Raw genomic sequence first — 21198 nt, 5'->3', positions numbered from 1 at the left:
GAAACTTGTTCAGCTTTTATATTTTCTAAGAGTTAGTTTAATATTTCCAATTCCATTAGTCATTACATATGTTTATATATACACACTTAGTCAACACATATTAATTAAGTATATGCTTACTCTATACCCCGCTATACAGTATATTAGTTTCTTGAGGGACAAACTGAAAAAAAAAATATGGCTTTTACTTTCTAGGATTGAGAAATCTAATTAAAATTATAGGACAGGTCATCACAATAATTGGTGCAGGAGACAAACAAACTGGGTCAGTGCAAATAGGACATCACATATAAATGTACACTTGTTCACACAAACACATGCACAGTCTACACGATGACTCAAGAACTAGAAAATAACCTTCTTCAAGAGGTTTTTCATTATATGCTTCCGCAGAGTTTGCTCAAGTGCAGAGTCTGGATCCAACTCCAGGGCAGTTCTTAGAGTATCTGAGAAAAGGAAAACAAATGAAATGTCTCCAGCCATGCTGGAAATTAATTTTTAACATTTTGGGCTTGGGTAGAAAGAACAAAGTAACTTACTAGCACTTGTCCGGTAATGTGGCAGATAATTGAGGCACTTGTCAAAATGCTCATCAAAATCAAATGGGTCAGTGATCCGCATATCTCTTAACTATAGAAAGAAAACTGCTCAATTCTGTGCCCACCTATCAACTGAATTACCATTGGTTCCTTAACATAGGGGCCGAGGATGCCATCTCCTTTGTTTATTATTTATCCTTTCAGCCCTACTGTTCCACCGCATCTATCTTTCTGGAGAAATATCCCCCACATCCCTCCAAAATAGAGTTCCAATGGTGGTTGTTTTGGTTAGGCAATGTGTACCGCCACCAGAGCACTGCCTGCCATGTGCAGCAGAAAGGCCTTTGCAGAATGGGAATGGATAGTGCCAGCCTCCTACCTTCACAGCTTCATCCTCCTTCATGATTTCCACTTCAAACATGTACTGCTCACAGAGTGTCCAGCAGTTCCAGGACAAGACAATCTCATTTGCCTGAGCCAAACGCTGAGCTAACTGGACATCATCTACATCCCGCCCAATCACCAAGAGGTACTGTCGTTGCTCATCTCCAACAATAACCTGGGAAATCCGACCTGCAGATAGACCTATCCAGAAAAAAGGAGACAAGTGGTAAAATAGCCAAACTCAACTGAACATACAAAGGGAGGGGTCTGGAATCCTCACACTGCTCTCTGCATCATGCCAATCTTGTTATTGCCCATAGTTGCAGAAGTATTAGATGAGCTCAACTTGAAAAATAACACCTTGCCTCAGATTTCTTTCTGTCTCAAACACAGCTAGAGACACTCAAACAAGTCAGAGGTGTATGGGTTCAAGAAACAAGAGATCCTAGGCTTCTAAGGGTCTTGTCTCTAAATTGCTCTTCTAATGGACAACTAGGGCCTGCTGGCAGAGACCTAATGGTTACGTTCAGACACTGCTGTCACAGTGACCACACCGTCCCTCCTCGCATGTAACCCGGGCTGATGAATAGATAATATTTTAACAGACATGGGCTAAGTCACCTAATCCAACTAAAAACAAGGGGAAAATGGCAGACACATATGCTTTTGGTCAATATGGACAACATGTATTGAATTTACCATAATGTTCAGAACTAATAAATTGGAAAAAATACACAACATAATTTTCAAGATACTGGTATATCAGGTAATGGAAAACAATGATGCCTGAGAAATGGGAAAACAAGGTGAACCCTCTGATACCCCAACTACTGTCAAGTTTCCAGGACACATCTTGGGGAGTGGAAACCCAAGTGCAGCCCAGAAGACTCCCTGAGTTGGAGACAAAGCTAGGAGTCTGAGTAGGGCAAGGTGGCTAGAGGCAATAGGGCACTGTGCCTACTGATGATTACTCCAGCAATCTGTACAGGATCCCTTAAGCTTTTAGCTGAGTACTAGTAAGTGCATCAATATGAAGAAAGCACCTGAGGCCTGGGAAAAAATCACCTGAAAAGATTAGAAGGAACAATCCCCGATATCACACAGGGCTGGGAATAGTTCCTTGTCCCCACTGGCCAGAGTGCCAAACTTAGTAATTCTCAGGACATTGAAGGGGCTTGCCTCAGGAATGGGGCAAAACTAGCCCTAGACTAAACACAATTCTGGTCCCATCCAACAAAGTTTAAAAGTGAAACCCTAAAGGATCAAGCTACCCAGATCTCAGAATGAAGTCCAAGAATATTATGGCAAGATTTTATAAATCTAGCACTCAGCATGGTAAAATTCACAATGCCTGGCACACACTAAAAGTTACCAGACATGCAACTTTTTGGATAATATGATCCACAGTGAGAAAAAAAAAATCAATCAACTAAACATAACCCAGAATAACACAAAAGATAAAATTAGTAGACAAGAATATAAAAAGAGTTATAACTACATTCCATATATTCAAGAACCTAGACAACAGGCTGAATAAATAGAGACATGAAAGATAAATAAGGACCTAAATCAAACTTCCAAGGATAAAAACTACAAGGCTTGAGATAAAAAATACATAAGGCAGGAATAAAGGTAATTGCAAAAAAAATTGCAATAAATAGCAATAGAAACTATCCAAAATGAAAGACATGGAAAAACAAAACAAAACAGTGAACACAGCACCAGTGAGTCATGGAACAATGTCAAGCAGTGTATAGCATGTTGTAATGGACAGAAGCAGAGGGAAACAGAAAAAAATTTGAAGAAATAAAGGCAGAACATTTTCTAAATTTGGTAACGAAAATCCTAGAGATCAAAGAACCTCAATGAACCATAAGCATAAGAAAAAAGAAAAGAAAAACAAAACACTAAAAAATACCAAGGCACATCATAAGATGACCTAAAACCAGTAATAAAGAAAAAAATCTTTAAAAGCAGCCAGAAGAGCCCAACCAGGCGTGGCTCATGGTTGAGCATCGACCTAGGAGCCAGGAGGTCATGGTTAGATTCCCAGTCAGGGCACATGCCCAGGGTTGTGGGCTCAATGCCTGGTAGGGAGCGTGCAGGAGGCAGTCGATCCATCATTCTTTCTCATCATTGGTATTTCTTTCTCTCTCTCTCTCTCTCTCTCTCTCTCTCTGCCTTTCCCTTCCTCTATGAAATTAATTTTAAAAAAAACAGCCAGAAGAAAAAATAAAAAGACACATTATATACAAAGAAATAATGATGAAGGCAGATTTCTTGTTGGAAACATCACGAGCTAGAAGATAGAGCAACAGCTTTAATGTAAGAGAGAAAAAAATCTGTCAACCAAGAAATTAATACCATGGAAAATATCTTTCAAAAAAAAAAAAGATTTAGCCCTGACCAGTGTGGCTCAGTGGATAGAGTGTCGGTCTGTGGATTGAAGGGTCCTGGGTTTGATTCCGGTCAAGGACATCTACCTTGGTTGCGGGCACACCTCCAGTAGGGAGCATGCAGGAGGCAGCTGATTGATGTTTCTCTCTCATTGATGTTTCTGACTCTCTATCCCTCTCCCTTCCTCTCTGTAAAAAATCAGTAAAATATATTTTTAAAAAGATTTAAATAAAGATTTTTCCAGACATACACACACTGGAATCACATCTCCAGCAAATTCATACTATGAGAAATGTTAAAGTTCTTCAAACAGACAATGAACAAGGGCGTGAAGAAATTGGAACCTGCATTCATTGCTAGAGGGAAAATAAAATGGTACAATCACTTTGGAAAAAAGATTAGCAATTTCCCTTTTACTTATTGATTGATTGATTTTTAAGAGAAAGATAGAGATCAATTTGTTGTTTCATTTATTTATTCATTCATTGTTTGATTATTGTTGTGCCCTGACCTGGGATTGAACCTGCAACCTTGGTACGTCTGGAAGACGCTCTAACCAACTGAGCTACCCAATCAGGACAAGATTAGCAATTTCTTAAAAAGGTAAACATACATCTACCATATGACCCAGGCCTTCTACTCCTAGGTACTTACCCAAGAGAAATGAATACATATGTCCACACAAAGACTTGTACACAGATGTTCATAACAGCTTTATTTGTAATAGCCAAAAGTGAGCACTCAATTATCCAGCAAAAAGTGAGTAGATAGCGGCTCTATGAAGCACACCCGTACCTTTCCCCACACCCTTCTGTCCCCAGGGCTCTCTCTTCCCTGCTGGAGCATGCCTGAACCTCTTCATCTTTCATCTTTCAAGGAGCATCTCTCTCTCTCCCCACTAATCTCTAAGAGCCCTTTTGCTATAACTTGTTTCCTGAGCCCATTTCTTCTACAGCTCACTTCTTCTACCTCTGTGACTTTCTAAATAAAACTTTCTCTTATAATTTGAGTCTTGGCTCTGAATTCTTCTCTTAGCCATAACTTGAAAAAAACTGAATGGAGAAACAAATTGTAGTAAATCCATACAATAAAATACTACTTGTTCTCATATATATTTTGGAGATACTGCTATATCAGAACGTATTTTTTAAGTTGCAGAGAATCTCGTTGAGTAGACATATTTAGTGCTTAGTCAGTCTCCTATAGATGGATTGTTTTCAACCTTTTATTATAAACTATATTGCAATCAATAATCTTGTACATATGACATTTCGTGTATCCTCAGGTATTCCTATAGAATAAATGCTCAGAAGTAGGACTGCTGGGATAAAGAATAAATACATTTGCTTGGCTGGTGTGGCTCAGTTGGTTGAGCATTGTCCCATGCACCAAGAGGTTGCTGGTTCCATTCCCAGTCAGGGAACATGCCAGGGTTGTGGGCTCAATCCCCAATAGGAGGCATGCAGGAGGCAGCTGATAAATGTTTCTATCTCACTGATGTTTCTCTCTCTTCCTCTCCCTTCCTCTTTGTCTAAAATCAATACAAAATATATTTAAAAAAAGAATAAATGCATTTATAATCTTGATTACTGAATCATCTTCCATATGTTATATCATTGTTGATTCCTACCAGTATCACATAAGAAGGCTTACTCTCCACAGCCTCAATAGTATGTTTAGCATCTGAATTTTTTAGATGAGAAATGATCTCAATTGGCATTTTTCTTATTATGAAGTTGACCATCTTATGTATTTCTTTGTTTATGTACTATTTATTCATCTCCATTTTTCTCTTAGAATGTTAGTTTTTTATTTCTATGTGTTTTTTATTTCTCTGTGTTCTTTCTATGTTAAAAAATTCATCCTTTGTCTACATGATATAAGTTGCAAATATTTTTACCCAATTTATCTTTTGAAATTTTTATAGTGTGTTTTTTTTTTTTTTCCTGTGGTTGTTGTTTTCCAATTGGATATCTTTTAGTAGCTACTACCTATCTTTAGCTGCAGGTCCTGGCCTTCTCTGGTATGGTAGATTCCAAATTTCTCCTGTATCTCCAGACTGCATTTTGCCACGAGGGTAATGATGTCACTCAGTTGATTCTGTTCCACTGTCCAGAGTGCCAGGAGGACATTCCCTGCAGAGACAAAAGATAGGCTGACAGAGGTCAAATATCTGGACTCACTTGACCAGGACAAAGACCCCAATAATGCAGAAGGTATCATGCAAGGTGTCAGGCAAGATTTCTTGGCTCTATATATGATGCTTGCTTAAAATATTGCTTTAGATCCTCAAAATGACTTGAGCATATAAATAAAGATGACTAGGTAGAAGCTGAAATGTTACTAAGGTTTAAAGATAGTTTAATAATAGTTTTGCTAATCTTCCTTCCACCAGTATACTAAAAGATGATGAGGGGTACTTCATAAAATGTAGGTTCATATTCAAATATAATTTTATGGTTGGTTTAAGTTTAAATAAAAAGATGGTTCAACAGTGTGGTATAAAGCTGCTTATGATCCTAAGAGTTCTCCAGATAGGAGACTTTTTACTCCTCCCTGTCTTACGTTTAGTTTCTGCTACTAATGACTAAGTTTCTCATTAGTTTACTCACGAATACTCTACAGGCACTTGTTTTTCTGTCATTCAATCTAAGCAAAATGTAAAGCAATGTGAGCTTAATATGGGCAAGGCTTTCCCATTAGACTGGGAGACCCCAGAGATTGTGTCTTTCTCATCTTCGTTTCTCCAGGCCCAGCACATATTAAATAACCAAACAATGTTGAATAAACAAATATGCCATACTCCACCTAAATATAGTCTTCCTCCCTTAGTCCATAAAATATTCAGGAAAATGAAAGATACCTGTGATATTTAGGATATCTCCTCCAAAACAGAGTACATCTGAAATTGAGTAAGGGAGAGAGGAAAATAAGTCAAAATCAGAGCTATACCAGATCACAGAAGAATCATATGTGATCAAAGAATGACCTACTGAGTTTTTCCTTATATCTTTTCAGGTCTTTTTGTGTATTTCAAGGCTCAGGTTCCTTCTCCCTTCCTTCTAGCTTCTCCTCAAATCCACCTTTACTTATATCACTTTCTCTAAAATGGCAGAAATGCTTCTATTCCTTCAAAGCTACCCCTTCCTTTGTCCTCTGGATCCTCGCCTGGCTTGCCCTCTCAAGAACTTCACTCCCTCCCTTATCTTCTATTGGATCATTCCTAGAAATATTTTAAAAAACAAAATAAAACACAACAAAATTAACCTACCTATTTTTGACTTTACCTTCTTCTCTAGCTATTAGGGCCATTTTTGTGCTACATTCCCAGTAAAAATATTCTCAAGAGTCGACTATATACAATTTTCTCCTCATAACCTATTCATTCAATATTTTTCTCTACCATTCTCTTCTCAGCTTACTCCAATCTGACTTCCATCTCTGTCACTTCACTAAAATTATCAAGATCATCAACAGCATTCATCTTGCCAAATTCAGTATTTTCTGACCTCACTGTATTAGACACCTTTCATTTTCAACCCAGCTAGCCACCACCTTTTTTTTTAGAGACACTACTTCCCCTTTGGTTACGAAAATACCACAATATTCTACATCTCACTGTCTGTCTTATAGACTCTTTTGGAGGTTATTTCTCTTTCTCCCTAATCATAATCCTCTCCTGGAGTTCTTCAAGCCTCAGTCTTAGGCTCTTTCTCTTTATTTATATTCTCCCCATCAACTCACTTTGATTTCTCTTTGAATGATTTATTGACATTTCAAGCTCAATATATTCAAAAAGAATCCTGATTTTCTTTCTCAAAGCTCAGACTTTCCCATTTTGGTAGGTGATGCCACCATCAATTCAGTTATGAAAGCTGAAAACTTGAGTCCTTTTCCTCACTACTTCCCACTGAAAAAATAATCAGCCCGGCTGGTGTGGCTCAGTGGTTGAGCATTGGCCTATGAACTAGGTCACAGTTCAATTCCCAGTCAGGGCACATGCCCGGGTTGTGGGCTCAGTCCTCAGTGTGAGGCACGCAGGAGGCAGCCAAATAATGATTCTCTCTCATCATTGATGTTTCTATATCTCTATCTCTCTCCTTTCCTCTCTGAAATCAATAAAAATATATTTAAAAAAAGAAAAGAAAAAATACATCAGCTAATCCTGTGTGTTGAACCTGCAAAATATACAGGGTGTTCCCCCACAAAATGTATATAGACTTTAACAGCTGGTAGCTTAATTTTGAAAATAAAATGTGTTTTAATAGACACTGTCTTTATATAATTATTCAAAGTATGTGTATATGTTTTTGGGGGACACCCTATATATAAAATCAATCCATCGCCATACGACTCCACTGCCATATCTTGAGACCAATATTTTCAACCTTGACTGCGCAATGGAATTGCCTGTAAAACTTTTAAAATTCCAACTCCTGGGCCTACCTCAAGATAGTCTGATTTAACTGATGTAGACATCAGGACTTTGGAAAGCTCCCCAAGTGGTTATCTAACATGCTGCCAAGGTTGAGAACCACTACCCTAGACCAATTCTCCATCATCTTTAACAGCTGTTCCAATGATCTCTTCCAGCTCCATTCTTACCACCTACTCTTCTTCAGCTCCCTATAACCCAATCCCCGCAAGGCAGCTAACATGAGCTTTTAAAAAATGTAAATCAGCCCTAACTGGTTTGGCTCAGTGGATAGAGCATTGGCCTGCGGACTGAAGGGTCCCAGGCCAAGGGCATGTACCTTGGTTGCGGGGACATCCCCAGTGGGAGATGTGTAGGAGGCAGCTGATGGATGTTTCTCTCTCATCGATGTTTCTCTCTATCCCTCTCCCTTCCTCTCTGTAAAAAATCAATAAAATATATTTTTTAAAAAATGTAAATCAGATCATACTCCCTTGTACTGACATGTATGATCCAAACTCCTTACGATGGCTTATTCAGTGGTCCTACATGCGCGCCCTCACGTGGTATTTTGTGGAAGAGCCACACTCAAGGGGCCAAAGAGCCGCATGTGGCTCGAGAGCTGCAGTTTGCCGACCACGGGCCTATACAGCTTGATGATCTCCAACCTCACCTCAAGCCACTTTTCTTCCACTAGCTATGCTCTAGCCCAGGGAAGGGAACCTTTTTTTCTGCCAAGTGCCATTTGGATATTTATAACATCATTTGTGGGCCATACAAAATTATCAACTTAAAAATCAGCCTGCTTTAATTAATTCACCCCTAATGCCTTGGCCGGGCCAGATCGAATGATTTCGTGGGCCTTATGTGGCCCACAGGCCAGATGTTCCCCACCCCAGCTCTAGCCACGCTGGCCTTCTCACTTCCCAGAATATGCCAAGTTTTCTCCCATCTCAGAAACTTTGTACTTGGCTTTCTTCCGTCTGAAATGCTGTACACTTGGCTCTGCACAAGGTGTTCCTCTCATCATTTACCTCTTAGCCTAAACACCCCCTCTGATTACCCTAATATAGAAATGCTCACCCTATAATCCTTCTTTTTTAACCATCACACCCTATTTATTTCCTTCGTAGAATGTATAATCTATAATTGTTCATTATTTGTCTATCCCACAGGGACAGGTACTATATCTTATGTACCTGTATTTCTAGTACCCAGAAGTTCCTGATGTTACAATTCCTAATTCATAACTTCTATCTCCCCCTTTCATCTACACTTGGTGAGAAAAACTGAAAGACCTTTAACACTTGCTCCTCAGGGGTTAGGGGTGGGTCAAATAATCATTTCTAAAGGAGACGGCGCAAAGTTAGTATTCCGGTGACTCTCAGAATGATGGACATAACTGCATGGGGCACCGTCCGCCAAGAACGGGAATGTTATATAGATACTAAAGGGTATAGGCCAAGCGTAATTTCTGCTGGGTAAGCTTAACCAGACTGAAAGGTGAACAACAGGGTTTTGCACCCTCTGCACCTATTATAGTGCATGTCACAGAGTAGGTACTCAAAAACACGTTTACTGAACAAAGAAGGAGTTTCTTTTCCAAATTAGGCAAATATGCATGAGCTTAATACATGGCAGAAAATAAACACTCATTCCTACCTCACAGGATCAAAATGCAATGCTGGCATGGGAAGGTGTTTTCTAAATTATATTTGATATACGCACATGAGGCACATTACATTACTGTTAGAAGAGACAACCTGAGGAATGCTTTATTTTGAAATAAAACACAAACATGTAAAGTTAAAACTAGCTGTTGTTCTGTTTCTGAACATTGAGTCAACAGGATGTGAGACTGGACAGAATGGCAGACACAGAGATGTAGCTTGCCGGAACAAATGTAACACTGAAAGAATGGTCCTTCAGTGTCCCTTCTAAGGTACCCCAGGACCCCTGCTATCGCCAACCCGCCGGAGCCCAGGTCACGCCTCCTTGCCCCCCTGCAATGGCCACTCACGCTCGATGATGTCACTAATGTAATAACTGAAAATGTGGGCCAGTTTGTCCAGGTCATCTTCCGACTTGCAGGTCAGGCTGAACCTGTCCATCAGCGCTGTGAACCCTAGCCAACAAAGCAGAGATGATTACGTTAGCTGACAATCCTCAACTTTTATTGCCTCCACGTATCAGACCCGGGTTAAGGGAGCAGATGTCTTTTTTTTTTTTTTAATGTTTTATTGATTTTTTACAGAGAGGGAGAGGGAATCAGAAACATCGATGAGACAGAAACATTGACCAGCTGCCTCCTGCACACCTCCTACTGGGGATGTGCCTGCAACCAAGGTACATGCCCTTGACTGGAATCGAATCTGGGACCCTTCAGTCCGCAGGCCGATGCTCTATCCACTGAGTCAAACTTGTTAGGATGGGAGCAGATGTCTGGGCTTTAGCAACCCCATCGTCCTGTCAGGGGGTGGGGAAGTCGGGGTTCACTGCTCCAGGAGCTGCAGACCGTGAAGCCAGCGCCCCCTCGCCCACCCTTCCCTACGGCGCCCTGGCCGAGGGACCCACAAGATTTCTCCCCACGTGAGAGGCAGGCAGCACACGGGAACAGGTTCATGCTTTGTGGAGAGCTCGCAGTTTGAGCTCGAATCTCTCATCTTCATGACACACACGCTCCCTAGACACTCGTTAAATGAACAGTCAGTGTTGAGTCTCAATTTCATGCTTTCTGAAGAGAACCCAAGGGCTAAGCCAGAGCATCCCTAGCGGCGTCCTCCTGCTCGGAAACCGCGCTGGTCCCCGCGGGCGGCCGGCAGGGAAAGGCGCCTGAGCTCCCGCGGTTCTGGGAGCGGAGGCCCAACGGCCGCCGCCGGGGCGGGCCGGGGAGCGACGCGCCTGCCCTCGCCCTCACCCGTCACGTGGACGCCAAGGAGGACGCCCTGGGCCGTGGCCAGCTCGGGTTCTGGTGCCCGGGGCTTCCGGAAGACCAGCAGGTCGGGAAGTAGCGCCGCCAACCGGGCCTCCACCGGCCACAGAAGCGGCGCCCTCTCCCGGTCGCCGGTCGCCATGACGGCGGCGGGGTTGCCCGCTGACCTACCGGAAACAGGGCCTCCCGAGTAGCAGCCAATTAGCGTGGCGGCCCTGGCGGGTCCCTCCCACCAACCAATCAGTGTGGGCTTCCTTGCGGCACCGCCCCACCTGCCTCCGGCCGCCGCTGCCCTTGCTCTGGCTTCCGGGGCGGAAGGCGGGGCAGCTAAGAGCAGGGCTTTCAGAGCCGCAATGCCCTCGTGTTTTCATGAAGTAGGGTAGTGAAGATGCTTCTACCACAAAGATCTGGGGTAAATATAGTAGTGGTCTTTGCGTCGTATTACGGGTAGAAACAGGTCATTTCTGAATTTCTAAGGACAAGTTCCTTAGGCATCTGGCTAAAGCAAACTCGGGATGGTATTTAAACTGAACAGTTACACTAAGGTTATTTTACTCTTGGCCCGTTTCAATCGTTAGGGGAGAGATTCTTCTATTTCTGCGGTCTGCCAGGATTGGTCTATCGGGTCTCTCATGAGAGGGCTCCCTGTGGCTGTTTTTCTCTTAATTCCTGACTTCTGTATGATAATGACATACTTAAGTTCCCAATCTGTTGCTCAGATTCAGAGAGAACACAAAGCAGTACAACTATGAGTACACTGGATTTTTAACAATCAGAAAAGTATTTTTGTCTTTCCTGCAGAAATTAAACATTTTTATTTTCACTATAGTTCTACACCACCTAATAAATCAATGCCATTTTGGTGGGCTAATTTTACTCGAAGTATTCTTCTTTGCATTTTGATAACACTTCCAGTAAGACCAAATACATGATCACACCACAGATGACAGAAAATAATTGTCAGCAGAGTGGGAAGGCCAAAAGGGAAGGAAAAGAAATTAAAGGAAGGAGCTAGGTAAGAGGCCTGGACACTACATATGTCTTGTGTCTACAGAGATCAATTTCAACATTATAAACAACCTATAACCCAGGGGATGTAGACTTCTCAAAATTCAAATCACTTTCTCATAAATTTATTTTTAAAAATAACAATTGCAATGACATCAATGATCAGATCACCTGTACTCCCCTTACTGCTGAGGGGAAAATATATATAATTGAGTCCCAAAAGAAAATCAAGACATTATTATCAGGCACTCAATAGCCAAAAATGTTGTTGGTCCAGTGATATAGACACTGACATGTTCAATGTACCAATACAATTAAAATATATACAATTATCCTGCAAAAAAAAGCATTCATGAAGTGAAGTAACTATTAAACCAATTATTCACTCATCCATTCACTCTATATCTAAAAATCATCACTACAGTCAAAAGGAAAATTGAGTAAAAGAACTTCTAGCAACAAATAAAGAAAAAAATCCAAACCTTAATCCACCTCACCCCCACTTTGTGGGTTATTATGATATGCTAAAAATGACCACAATAAAAGGGCCATGAATTAGCTGAAATGCAATGACAATAATGACAACTGAAGCATTTAATTTCAAGCAAAACTCAAATGCATGAAAAAATAATTCCGCAACGAGGCTGGAATTACTATGTACAAACTTACAGACACAAATAAATAGCATTTTAGAACTATTGGCTTAAGTACTAGAAATTAGGTCTGAGGAATCTCTTTCTGAACTCTGCATCTTAAAGATTCCTAAACAAACCAAGGGATATAAATTTCTCATTGTTTTTGGTAACCTGTCATTTGACAAATTTGGGGATTACTGGATAAATTAACATCTAAAACTCATGTAATGAGCCAGAAGTTTCTAGTGAGTCTACCAAAGAATAAGTCCTCTATTTCTGACATCTGGAAGCCAGGAGATGATTCGATTTCAGGAATTAGAAATATATTTCACTTCCTGTTTTCTTTGCATAGCTCTGTACCTCTATTTAGGCCATTACAATGCTTATGATGTTTTCTTTAGAGAGTGAAATACTTTTTATCTCTTAATACAATTAGAGTAAAATATAAAAAGAGCCAATCTTTACTCTTGGTTATCAAGTCAAAAAGAATTAAGTTTTCCTTCTTTGTTTCCAGAGTAGGCAGAAACTCTTCTGAAGTATCACCATCTACCAGGGTCCAACATCTAGAAAAGAAATGAGACACAACCCATTCTGGGAACCGTGGCCCAATTCCTTACACTACAGCCATCTCTAGTTCCAGTCTGTAATTTGTCCCCAAAATGTAGATGCAAAGTGAAAACCTTCCTGCAAAGGCATATGGAGAAAGGGGGAAGCAAATGGAAGCTGGCACCAATGAGTCAGCTGCCATGGAAACGTGAGAATGTCCGTTTTCTGGGGCCAGCACCAAGCACTTGCAGGAGTGAAGCCAACATCCACGTTAAGTTCTAGGAGGTAACCTGGAGAATGTCCAGGACAGCTTGATTGAACAGTGCTTTCCAGAAAGTGTCAAAGACCAAATCTCAGACTTCTCTCTTTCGGTTGTTAAAAGATTATAGTGTAAATGTAAATTAGTCTCTTCATCTTAATGATCCATCCCAGGCATCCATCAACTGACGAATCATGCTATATGACAACACATGGGTATATTACCTCTCTCTCTTCTTCTAGACGGAAACACACACAAACCCTTCTATTTTCCAAATGCTGTCACTAAGCCTATGATTGAAAATCTCTAGTTTGCCTCTCTGTTTAGGAGTTACTACAAATGTCCTCAGCACTTCAGCATAGTTGTATTGTTTTGTTCTCTACTTAGGAAAGGAAGTTTCAAGGTCCAATACCTTCTAAATTGTCCTACAAGTAGCCATAGTAAGAACTATGGTCCAGATGACCTGTCAACAGATGGACAAGCAGACCACAACTGGCCAAAATGAAAAAAGATTCAGCAATTATTTTTAGTGCTTGATTCTTTTATCATTCTATCCCCAGAATTAGCTTTTTCTTGGCTTGGAGTCCAAAAATACCAACTTATCATCTGCGCAGACAGAGATTCTTATTATTACCACAGATTAGATGAATGTATCTCAGAGAATTTATTATTTCCATGAGATTGAACTTCCATGCCTGGAAGTCATCTCTGAATACAGTGTTCATTCACTTAGCCTGAGATGGTATTTAGATTCCATGGGAAGGAGTGGGCTTCAGCTTCCCGGATTGTAGTTTAGCTTGAGAAGGTTGTTCTCCCCTGCTCAGACGGCTGGCTGGCTTCACCAGTCAACATCTAAGTGCTGTGTGTGGTACTGTTGGGCTGGCATGAGTCCTTCGCATCATCCTAGTCCATGAAACGTCAATGTCATCAACAGTCTAAAATAGTCCTGACTGAAAGGGTGAGACAAAGCCTTGCAACTTCAATTTGCCAGCTGCAATTATAATACCAAGCCACTCTGAAAAACTAAGTGGGTTTCTGTCCTGTAGAAAAGGGCAGAATGTGATCATCAGTGTCCCATCGGAAGAAGTGATCAATTTCCTGGAACAGTGGTGAGGAACATGACCTTGATCATCTCCATCACATGGCCTGGGGTTAGGATACTCGGATGATCTGTGTCATTGCTTCTTCATCTGCTTGGTTTGGATCCTAGAGACAAAGAAAGCATAATAATGATTAAAGTACTTTGCAAAAGCAACAGGAACTGTGGCTCTCGCTACTTTATCACCAAGGACATAGATACAACTTTGCCAAGAAAACCAAAGGTCTGCTTGCAAGTCTGCATAAATGGATTAAAATGCAGCTCTCTTTGGAAATGAGAGAATAAACCTTATTCTTAAAAGGATTAAAAATCTGATCTGGCCTGCCACTCCATTACTGAACACCCCAGAGTTGATAGCACACCTATGTTGTGCTCTACCTTTACTGTTTAAGGGTCCTAAGAGGTGGCTAAGAGAAAGACCAAGAAAAGCCATGTCATACTATATCTATATTAAAATATATTTTTACTAGAGGTCCGGTGCATGAATTTGTGCATGGGTGGGGTCCCTCTGGGTGACCTGCAGGGATCCGCTGAAACCCACAGTCCAACGCCGCCTGCAACTCCTACCTGCCACTCCCGCTCATCCTGGCCCCATTGTGCCTGCTGTGTGCTTGCGCCCAATCAGTCCCGATCGGGAGAGGCTCGCGCTGCCACAGCAGCGCTCACCAGCCATGAGCCCTGCGTCTGGCGCCCTCCCAAGGGGAGTAGCCTGTGGGATCAGGCTGAAACCTGCTCTCCGACATCCCTCAAGGGGTGCAGGATTGTGAGAGGGCATAGGCCAGACTGAGGGAACCCATGGGTGCACAATTGGACAGGGGAGGCAATGTGGGAGGGCTCCAGGGTGTGTCTGGCCTATCTTGCTCAGTCCTGATCAACAGCAAGCTAACCAACCAGTTGGAGCATCTGCCCCCTGGTGGTCAGTGTATATCATAGCGACTTTTTGCCCCCTGGTGGTCAGTGCGCATCATAGTGAGCAGTTGGGGATCCTTAGCATATAATTAGCATATTACTTTTTTATAAAAAAATATATTTTATTGATTTCTTTTTACAGAGAGGAAGGGAGAGGGATAGAGAGTTAGAAACATCTATGAGAAAGAAACATCCATCAGCTGCCTCCTGCACAGCCCCTACTGGGGATGTGCCCTCAACCAAGGTACATGACCTTGACTGGAATCGAACCTGGGACCCTTCAGTCTGCAGGCTGATACTCAACTCACTGAGCCAAACTGGTTAGGGCACATATTACGTTTTGATTGATTGTTCAGTTGTTCTGCCGTTCGGTCTATTTGCATATTACCATTTTATTATATAGGACTGATTTCAGAGCAAGGAGAGAGATAGAAACATCAATGATGAAGTAGATTGCCTGCCTCCTGCATGCCCCACAATGGGGATCGAACCAACAGCCTGGGCATGTGCCCTGACTGGGAATCAAACTGTGACCTCCTGGTTCATAGGTCGAGGCTCAACCACTGAGCCATGCCAGTCAGACATGCTGTGTGTGTGTGTGTGTGTGTGTGTATGCGTGTATATATATGTGTGTGTATATATATAAAATATATAATTTTTGGTCATTATTTTCTGATCATTATATTTAAATGCTGAGCACTTAGCAGAGCTAAGTGACATTGGGATTTATTTACTTTGACGCACTTTGTTAAAAGGTTACAGTGTACCTAGAAGTTACAGATAAACCTGATGCCCAGATGCGTATAAGTGATTTGCTTGGACTAGAATCAGTAAGTTACTCAGGAGCCCAGCAAGAACTAACTCCCAGGTCTCTGGTACCCATTTAATATTCTTTCCACTAAACTCTGCCTGCTGCCTCTCACAACATGCAGTGTTAAGACAAGGATTTGTCTGTGGAAACTTTCTGCAATACTCATAGTAACCACCTTCAGTTCTTTCACACCAAGGCAGTGAAGTCTCAATTAACATGATCCAAGGAAAAGCTGAATGATTTCTGAAGGTGGTAGGCCTGGAGCTTGGTCTTGATCAATGAGTGAGAATACTAATAGTATTTACTGAGCTCTTACCATGCACTAGACTAAGTAGGTGCCTAATGTGACTTACTGCATGACATTCTCACAACATTCTTGTGAAGTATCAATAGCACCCCATTTTACAGGTGAAGAAAACTGAGGCTAAAAGAGGCTAAGTAAACTCACTGAGGTCATATTGTTAGCACACAGAATTAGGAGAGTTCCTTGAGTGAAAAGCTTTATAAATTGGCTATATTGAAGACAAAGGTCCTAATGGCAGAAGACAGAACAATGCTATAGCAAGGGCATAAAAACCAAGGAGTAGGAGGAAATGAAGCCAGAGGTAGGCAGGACGAGCTAGATCATTCAGGACCTTTTTGGCCAAGGTAAGTATTTTAGATTTTAGTCTTAAGTGTAAATGAGAAAGGGCAGGGTAGAGGAATTTAAGCAAGATGGTGATGTGATGTGATATACATTTAAAAAATCACACTAAAATGTGGCTAATGGACCAGAGCAGCACAAGAATGGAACAAGGGAGACCAGTTGGCAGCTGTTATACTAGGCTGACATTTGGGAGGGAAAAAAGTAAACTGGCTCAGATTATATTTTAGATGTAAAATCAAGAGTTGGATAATTCTAGGAACTGGATGGATGGACGTGTTCAGATGAGTGGTTGAGGCATTAAAAAAAAAATCAAGGGTTCTACTTTAGATATATTGATTCAGAAATGTCAATACAATAAAATCGGTAGAATTAAATGTAAGAACCAGTATAATATAGTAGTTACAGAGTACGTTATGGAATTGTACTGCTTGGGTTTGAAATTCAGTTGTACCATTTTATTAAGTACTAGTGTCACGGTGCATGGATTTGTGCACATTGAAAGGAAATTAATTAGAAGAAATATTTTAATATCGTTATTTGTGTCTTACCAATGAAAAGAAAAAAGGATTCTATCAAGTCTCCTATCTACCTACTCCAGGACTTCTGAGGATCAAATGAGATGAAGCATGGGAAAACAATTCACAAACATTTGGTTGAACTGTAAAATGTTTGCACCTGGCTATAAAGCAAGTTGTGTTCCTGGGGTGAAGAAACTCTAAGGAGGCTAGTCACTAGGGAGAGGAAGCTGGGCATTGCTATGTGACGTCATTACCCGGCACCCACAACGACTGTTTCCAGGCTGGCTGTGGGCCGCATTTTGCACCATGGGATCTTGGCAGCGTTGGCTGCGATTTGGTGGGCTGTTGCTCCAGGGTGGTGCTAGGGCCTGTGTTACACTTGGGGGAAGCTGAGTGTTGGTTTGTAGGTACCAGATCCATGGTGTTGTTTATTTTTAAATAGCCAGTGCGTGCCATGGCAACTCCTGTGGTGGGCATCTGCCCCCTAGTGGTCAGTGCTCGTCATACCTACTGGTCGGACAGACACTTAACTATATATATATTACACCTTAGGCAAACTATTTAACCTGTCTAAACTTTTGATTCAATTGTAAAATGCTTACCTCCTAGAGCAACCGTGGGCAAACTACGGCCCGCGGGCCACATCCGGCCCGTTTGAAATGAATAAAACTATTGAAAAAAAAGACCGTACCCTTTTATGTAATGATGTTTAACCTTATATTAGTTCACACAAACTCTATCATGCTTTTGTTCCGGCCCTCTGGTCCAGTTTAAGAACCCATTGCGGCCCTCGAGTCAAAAAGTTTGCCCACCCCTGTCCTAGAGCTTTAGGTTGTTGTAAATATTCAGTTGGGGGAAAAAACTTAGACAATGCAAAAGATTCCACCTGAGAATATACAAAGTGAGAAGTCTTCTTACCTGCATATGAGGACTATCCTTTTCTTTTGGAGAGAAAAATCGCCCACCTTCACCACGCTTCCGTGCCATGGCATGACGGTGGCGAGACTCATGCAGATATTTCTAAAACCAGAAATCAAAGCCATCAGAGGCACTTATGACTTTGAATTATGGAGAAAGCTTTGGAGAAAACACTAGATAGCTAACCATATATAACTACCATAAGAAGTAAATGCTAAATGGATATAATAAAAAAGACTTCCCTCCCCTAAGGTATCCCATAGATAACTACCTATCTCTTAATATATATATATATTCTCTCTTTTGCTTTAATAACAGACCAAATTTTTGTTGGGCAAATGGCTGCTTAGTAAAAACACTGCATTTCCTTGCTTTATTTGCAGGTAACTGGCCATGTAATTAAAGTTTTGCTAAGGAGCCTGGCCGGTGTGGCTCAGTGTCGACCTATATGAACCAGGAGGTCACAGTTCAATTCCTGGTCAGGGCACATGCCCATTTTGCGGGCTCAATCCCCAGTGTGGGGTGTGCACGAGGCAGCTGATCAATGCTTCTCTCTCATCACTGATGTTTCTCTCTCTCTCCACCTACCTCCCTTATTCTATGAAGTCAATAAAAAAGAAATTTAAAAAAATAAATTTTTGCTAATGAAATATAAAACTTCCTAAAAGTTTCCTTAAAAGAGAGCTGCCTCTTTTGTTCCATTTGATCCTAGGCTGGAGCCCAAGCAGCCATCTTGGACTACAAATAGCAAACTAAGAAATTAGAATAAGACAGGAGGAGAATGAGTCTTGAGAACTGTGGAAATATGCTACCAGCCCAGGACAATTTATCTCTGGGCTTCTTTTATGTAAGAAAAATTTTAAAAAAATAATTTAAGCCAGTGTTATTTTTTTGTTTCTGTAGTTGCACCTATATATAGCAAATGCTAACTTTTATAAAAAAATACCAGCTATCAGCCCAGTCAGTGTGGCTCGGTGGTTGAGCATTGTCGACCTACGAACCAGGTCATGGTTCCATTCCCGGTCAGGGCACATGCCTGAATTGCAGTCTTGATCCCCAGTGTGGGGCATACAGGAGGCAGCCGATCAATGATTCTCTCTCATCATTGATGTTTCTCTCCTTCCCTCTTCTTTCCTCTCTGAAATCAATAAAAATATATTAAAAAACAAAAACAAACCAGCTATCTACCTACCTTCAGTTGTTTGGAAGGTACTCAAAACAAACCATATAAAAGGTTTTACTTATTCCTAAAGTAGAACCCTGGTATTCTCTTCCTACATCCTTCCCTATGTTATACATACCCTTCTTTCCTTTGGAATTTTCCCTTCTGCCTCTAGTTTGGCTCGGGCTTGCCTCCTCTTAAGTATGCGGTGATACTGTTTGGCATTCACATAGAGAGGCTCTTCTTCGAGCATCTCTGCCCCAGGTAGAGGGATTCTTTGGATAGCAGGCACAGACCCAGCACCAGGCACCATCTGTGTTGAGAGAAAACCAGTTTATTAAATAGTGACATAAAGTATAGACATAGGAAAGTTTCTTAATCTGTGTTAATCTATTTTCTTCTGAATGCTACATAAGAGTAGCTTTTACAGGGCATTCAGTTAAATGTATTTCCTGGAGAACACTTACACTAAATGCATTTAAACCAACATTACGAATCAATTGGGGGCCCAGGAGCCATACTTAGAAATAACATAACCTGGTCCAAATTCTTGTCCACGCATGGCTCCATTCTCTAGGAATGTCTGCTGCCATCCAGACAGTAATCTATCTATCTATCTATCTATCTATCTATCTATCTATATGAAAGGCTAATATGCATAGTGTCTCCAAAGGAGTCTGGGAGTTCTATTGCTCGCTATGACGTGCACTGACCACCAGGCAGCAGCATGGAATGAAGGTAGGCCCCAGGTGGCAGCCAGCAGCCGGGGAAGGGAGCCCTGACTGGCAGCCGCAAGGCCCCAATCAGCCCTGATCGCTGGGCCTAGGGACCCTACCCGTGCAGTAATTTTGTGCACCGGGCCTCTAGTATGACAATACTGTAAAACAGTTCAATGGAAAATAGGTATAAATTTACCAAGTGCTACTTAATGCCTATAGTTATACAACTAATTTAGTTAACTTATTATATAATTTAATCCTAATTTTTCTAAACAAACAAAATGAAACACTGTACTAAATGTATGATGAGCCGAAACTGGTTTGGCTCAGTGGATAGAGCGTCGGCCTGCGGACTGAAAGGTCCCAGGTTCGATTCCGGTCAGGAGCGTGTACCTGGGTTGCGGGCACATCCCCAGTAGGAGATGTGCAGGAGGCAGCTGATGGATGTCTCTCTCACATCGATGTTTCTAACTCTCTATGTCTCTCCTTTCCCTTCCTCTCTGTAAAAAATCAATAAAATATATTTTTTAAAAAATATATGATGAAACAAGTCCCTTTTGCTACACTCCCTTCCCAACGTTAACTTTGAATGTCTGTATTGTTTCTTCTGGTAGCTTTCTTCCTCTCTGTGCAGGCTTCTGCTCCTCAATTCTTCATTTATCCATTTTAGGTACTATGTACTGACATCATATTATGACATATGAGGATTTAGCTTTCAGATACCATCCAACTTTCCTTCCCTATCTTCTCACTGTATTTATATCACACATTTTTTTGGTTTCTCTAATTATAACCTAATTTTTAGCTTATTTCTTGTTTCATCCACTAGACACAATGTATTTTCCAATTGCCAAAGATCAGCAGCCTAACTCTCCCTTCATTATTTGAATTCTGAATAAGATCACATAAAATCATACATTTAATCTGTTTAATCACTACTATATCTCCAGCACCAAGAATAGTACCTGGCACTAATAGGTCCTCACAATGAATTATGGTTCACTGTAATCTATACTAATAAAAGGGTAATATGCTAATTAGACCAAACATCTTCCGGAAGTCCTTCTGGACAAAGCCACAGTGGCGGGGGTTAAGGCAGAGGCAGTTAGGGACTATCATATCAGGCCAGCAGGGGAGGGCAGTTAGGGGGCGATCAGGCCAGCAAGGGAGCAATTAGGGGGTGATCAGGCCAGCAGGCAGGTGAGCGGTTAGGAGTCAGCAGTCCCAGATTGTGAGAAGAATGTCTGACTGGTCACAGATTGGAGAGGGTGAGGGATCCCTCCACCCCTGTGCATCGGGCCT

The 21198-nt window shown here is 41.4% G+C and overlaps 2 protein-coding genes and 1 long non-coding RNA gene across 10 annotated transcripts in view; all 3 read right to left on the bottom strand.

The window, feature by feature from the left end:
* Nucleotides 1-357: 357 nt before the first annotated feature.
* On the bottom strand, nt 358-1116 carry LOC102756924. The gene is made up of 3 exons (XR_001515993.1): nt 919-1116; nt 540-630; nt 358-446 (listed from the first exon to the last, which is right to left on the bottom strand). It is a non-coding gene; the product is annotated as an uncharacterized LOC102756924 (long non-coding RNA).
* A 3728-nt stretch (nt 1117-4844) lies between these two features.
* LOC102752812 (adenylate cyclase type 10-like) lies at nt 4845-10963 on the bottom strand. The gene is made up of 4 exons (XM_006776321.2): nt 10652-10963; nt 9755-9859; nt 6184-6222; nt 4845-5455 (listed from the first exon to the last, which is right to left on the bottom strand). Exons 1-4 carry the CDS (start codon nt 10806-10808, stop codon nt 5298-5300), a joined length of 459 nt encoding a protein of 152 aa, XP_006776384.1. The 5' UTR covers nt 10809-10963; the 3' UTR covers nt 4845-5297.
* Nucleotides 10964-11781: 818 nt separating this feature from the next.
* The window catches only part of NFYA (nuclear transcription factor Y subunit alpha), a 29421-nt gene continuing 20004 nt past the window's right edge, over nt 11782-21198 (bottom strand). For all 8 annotated transcript variants that reach the window (XM_006776315.2, XM_006776318.2, XM_006776317.2 and 5 more), the window contains 3 exons: nt 19317-19490; nt 18016-18117; nt 11782-14320 (listed from right to left, as the gene is read on the bottom strand). In XM_006776315.2, coding sequence (XP_006776378.1) covers nt 14267-14320; nt 18016-18117; nt 19317-19490 — 330 coding nt within the window. In that variant the 3' untranslated portion in view covers nt 11782-14266. The remainder of the gene's footprint in view (nt 14321-18015; nt 18118-19316; nt 19491-21198) is intronic.

The sequence above is a fragment of the Myotis davidii genome, unplaced genomic scaffold (genome assembly GCF_000327345.1).
Source record: "Myotis davidii unplaced genomic scaffold, ASM32734v1 scaffold167, whole genome shotgun sequence".
Taxonomy (NCBI): Eukaryota; Metazoa; Chordata; class Mammalia; order Chiroptera; family Vespertilionidae; genus Myotis; species Myotis davidii.
Note: the sequence above shows the minus strand (reverse complement) of the source record. Positions and strands in the feature narration are given on the sequence as shown.

Bases quoted from the DNA above. Each gene is read 5' to 3' on its own strand.
- LOC102752812 (XM_006776321.2), bottom strand. From the start codon at position 10,808: ATGGCGACCGGCGACCGGGAGAGGGCGCCGCTTCTGTGGCCGGTGGAG. The intron at 6,223-9,754 runs GTGAGTGGCCAT...ACTCAATTTCAG, and splicing joins CATTAGTGACATCATCGAGC to ATGTACTCTGTTTTGGAGGA. The intron at 5,456-6,183 runs GTATCTTTCATT...TTGTCTCTGCAG, and splicing joins AGATATCCTAAATATCACAG to GGAATGTCCTCCTGGCACTC.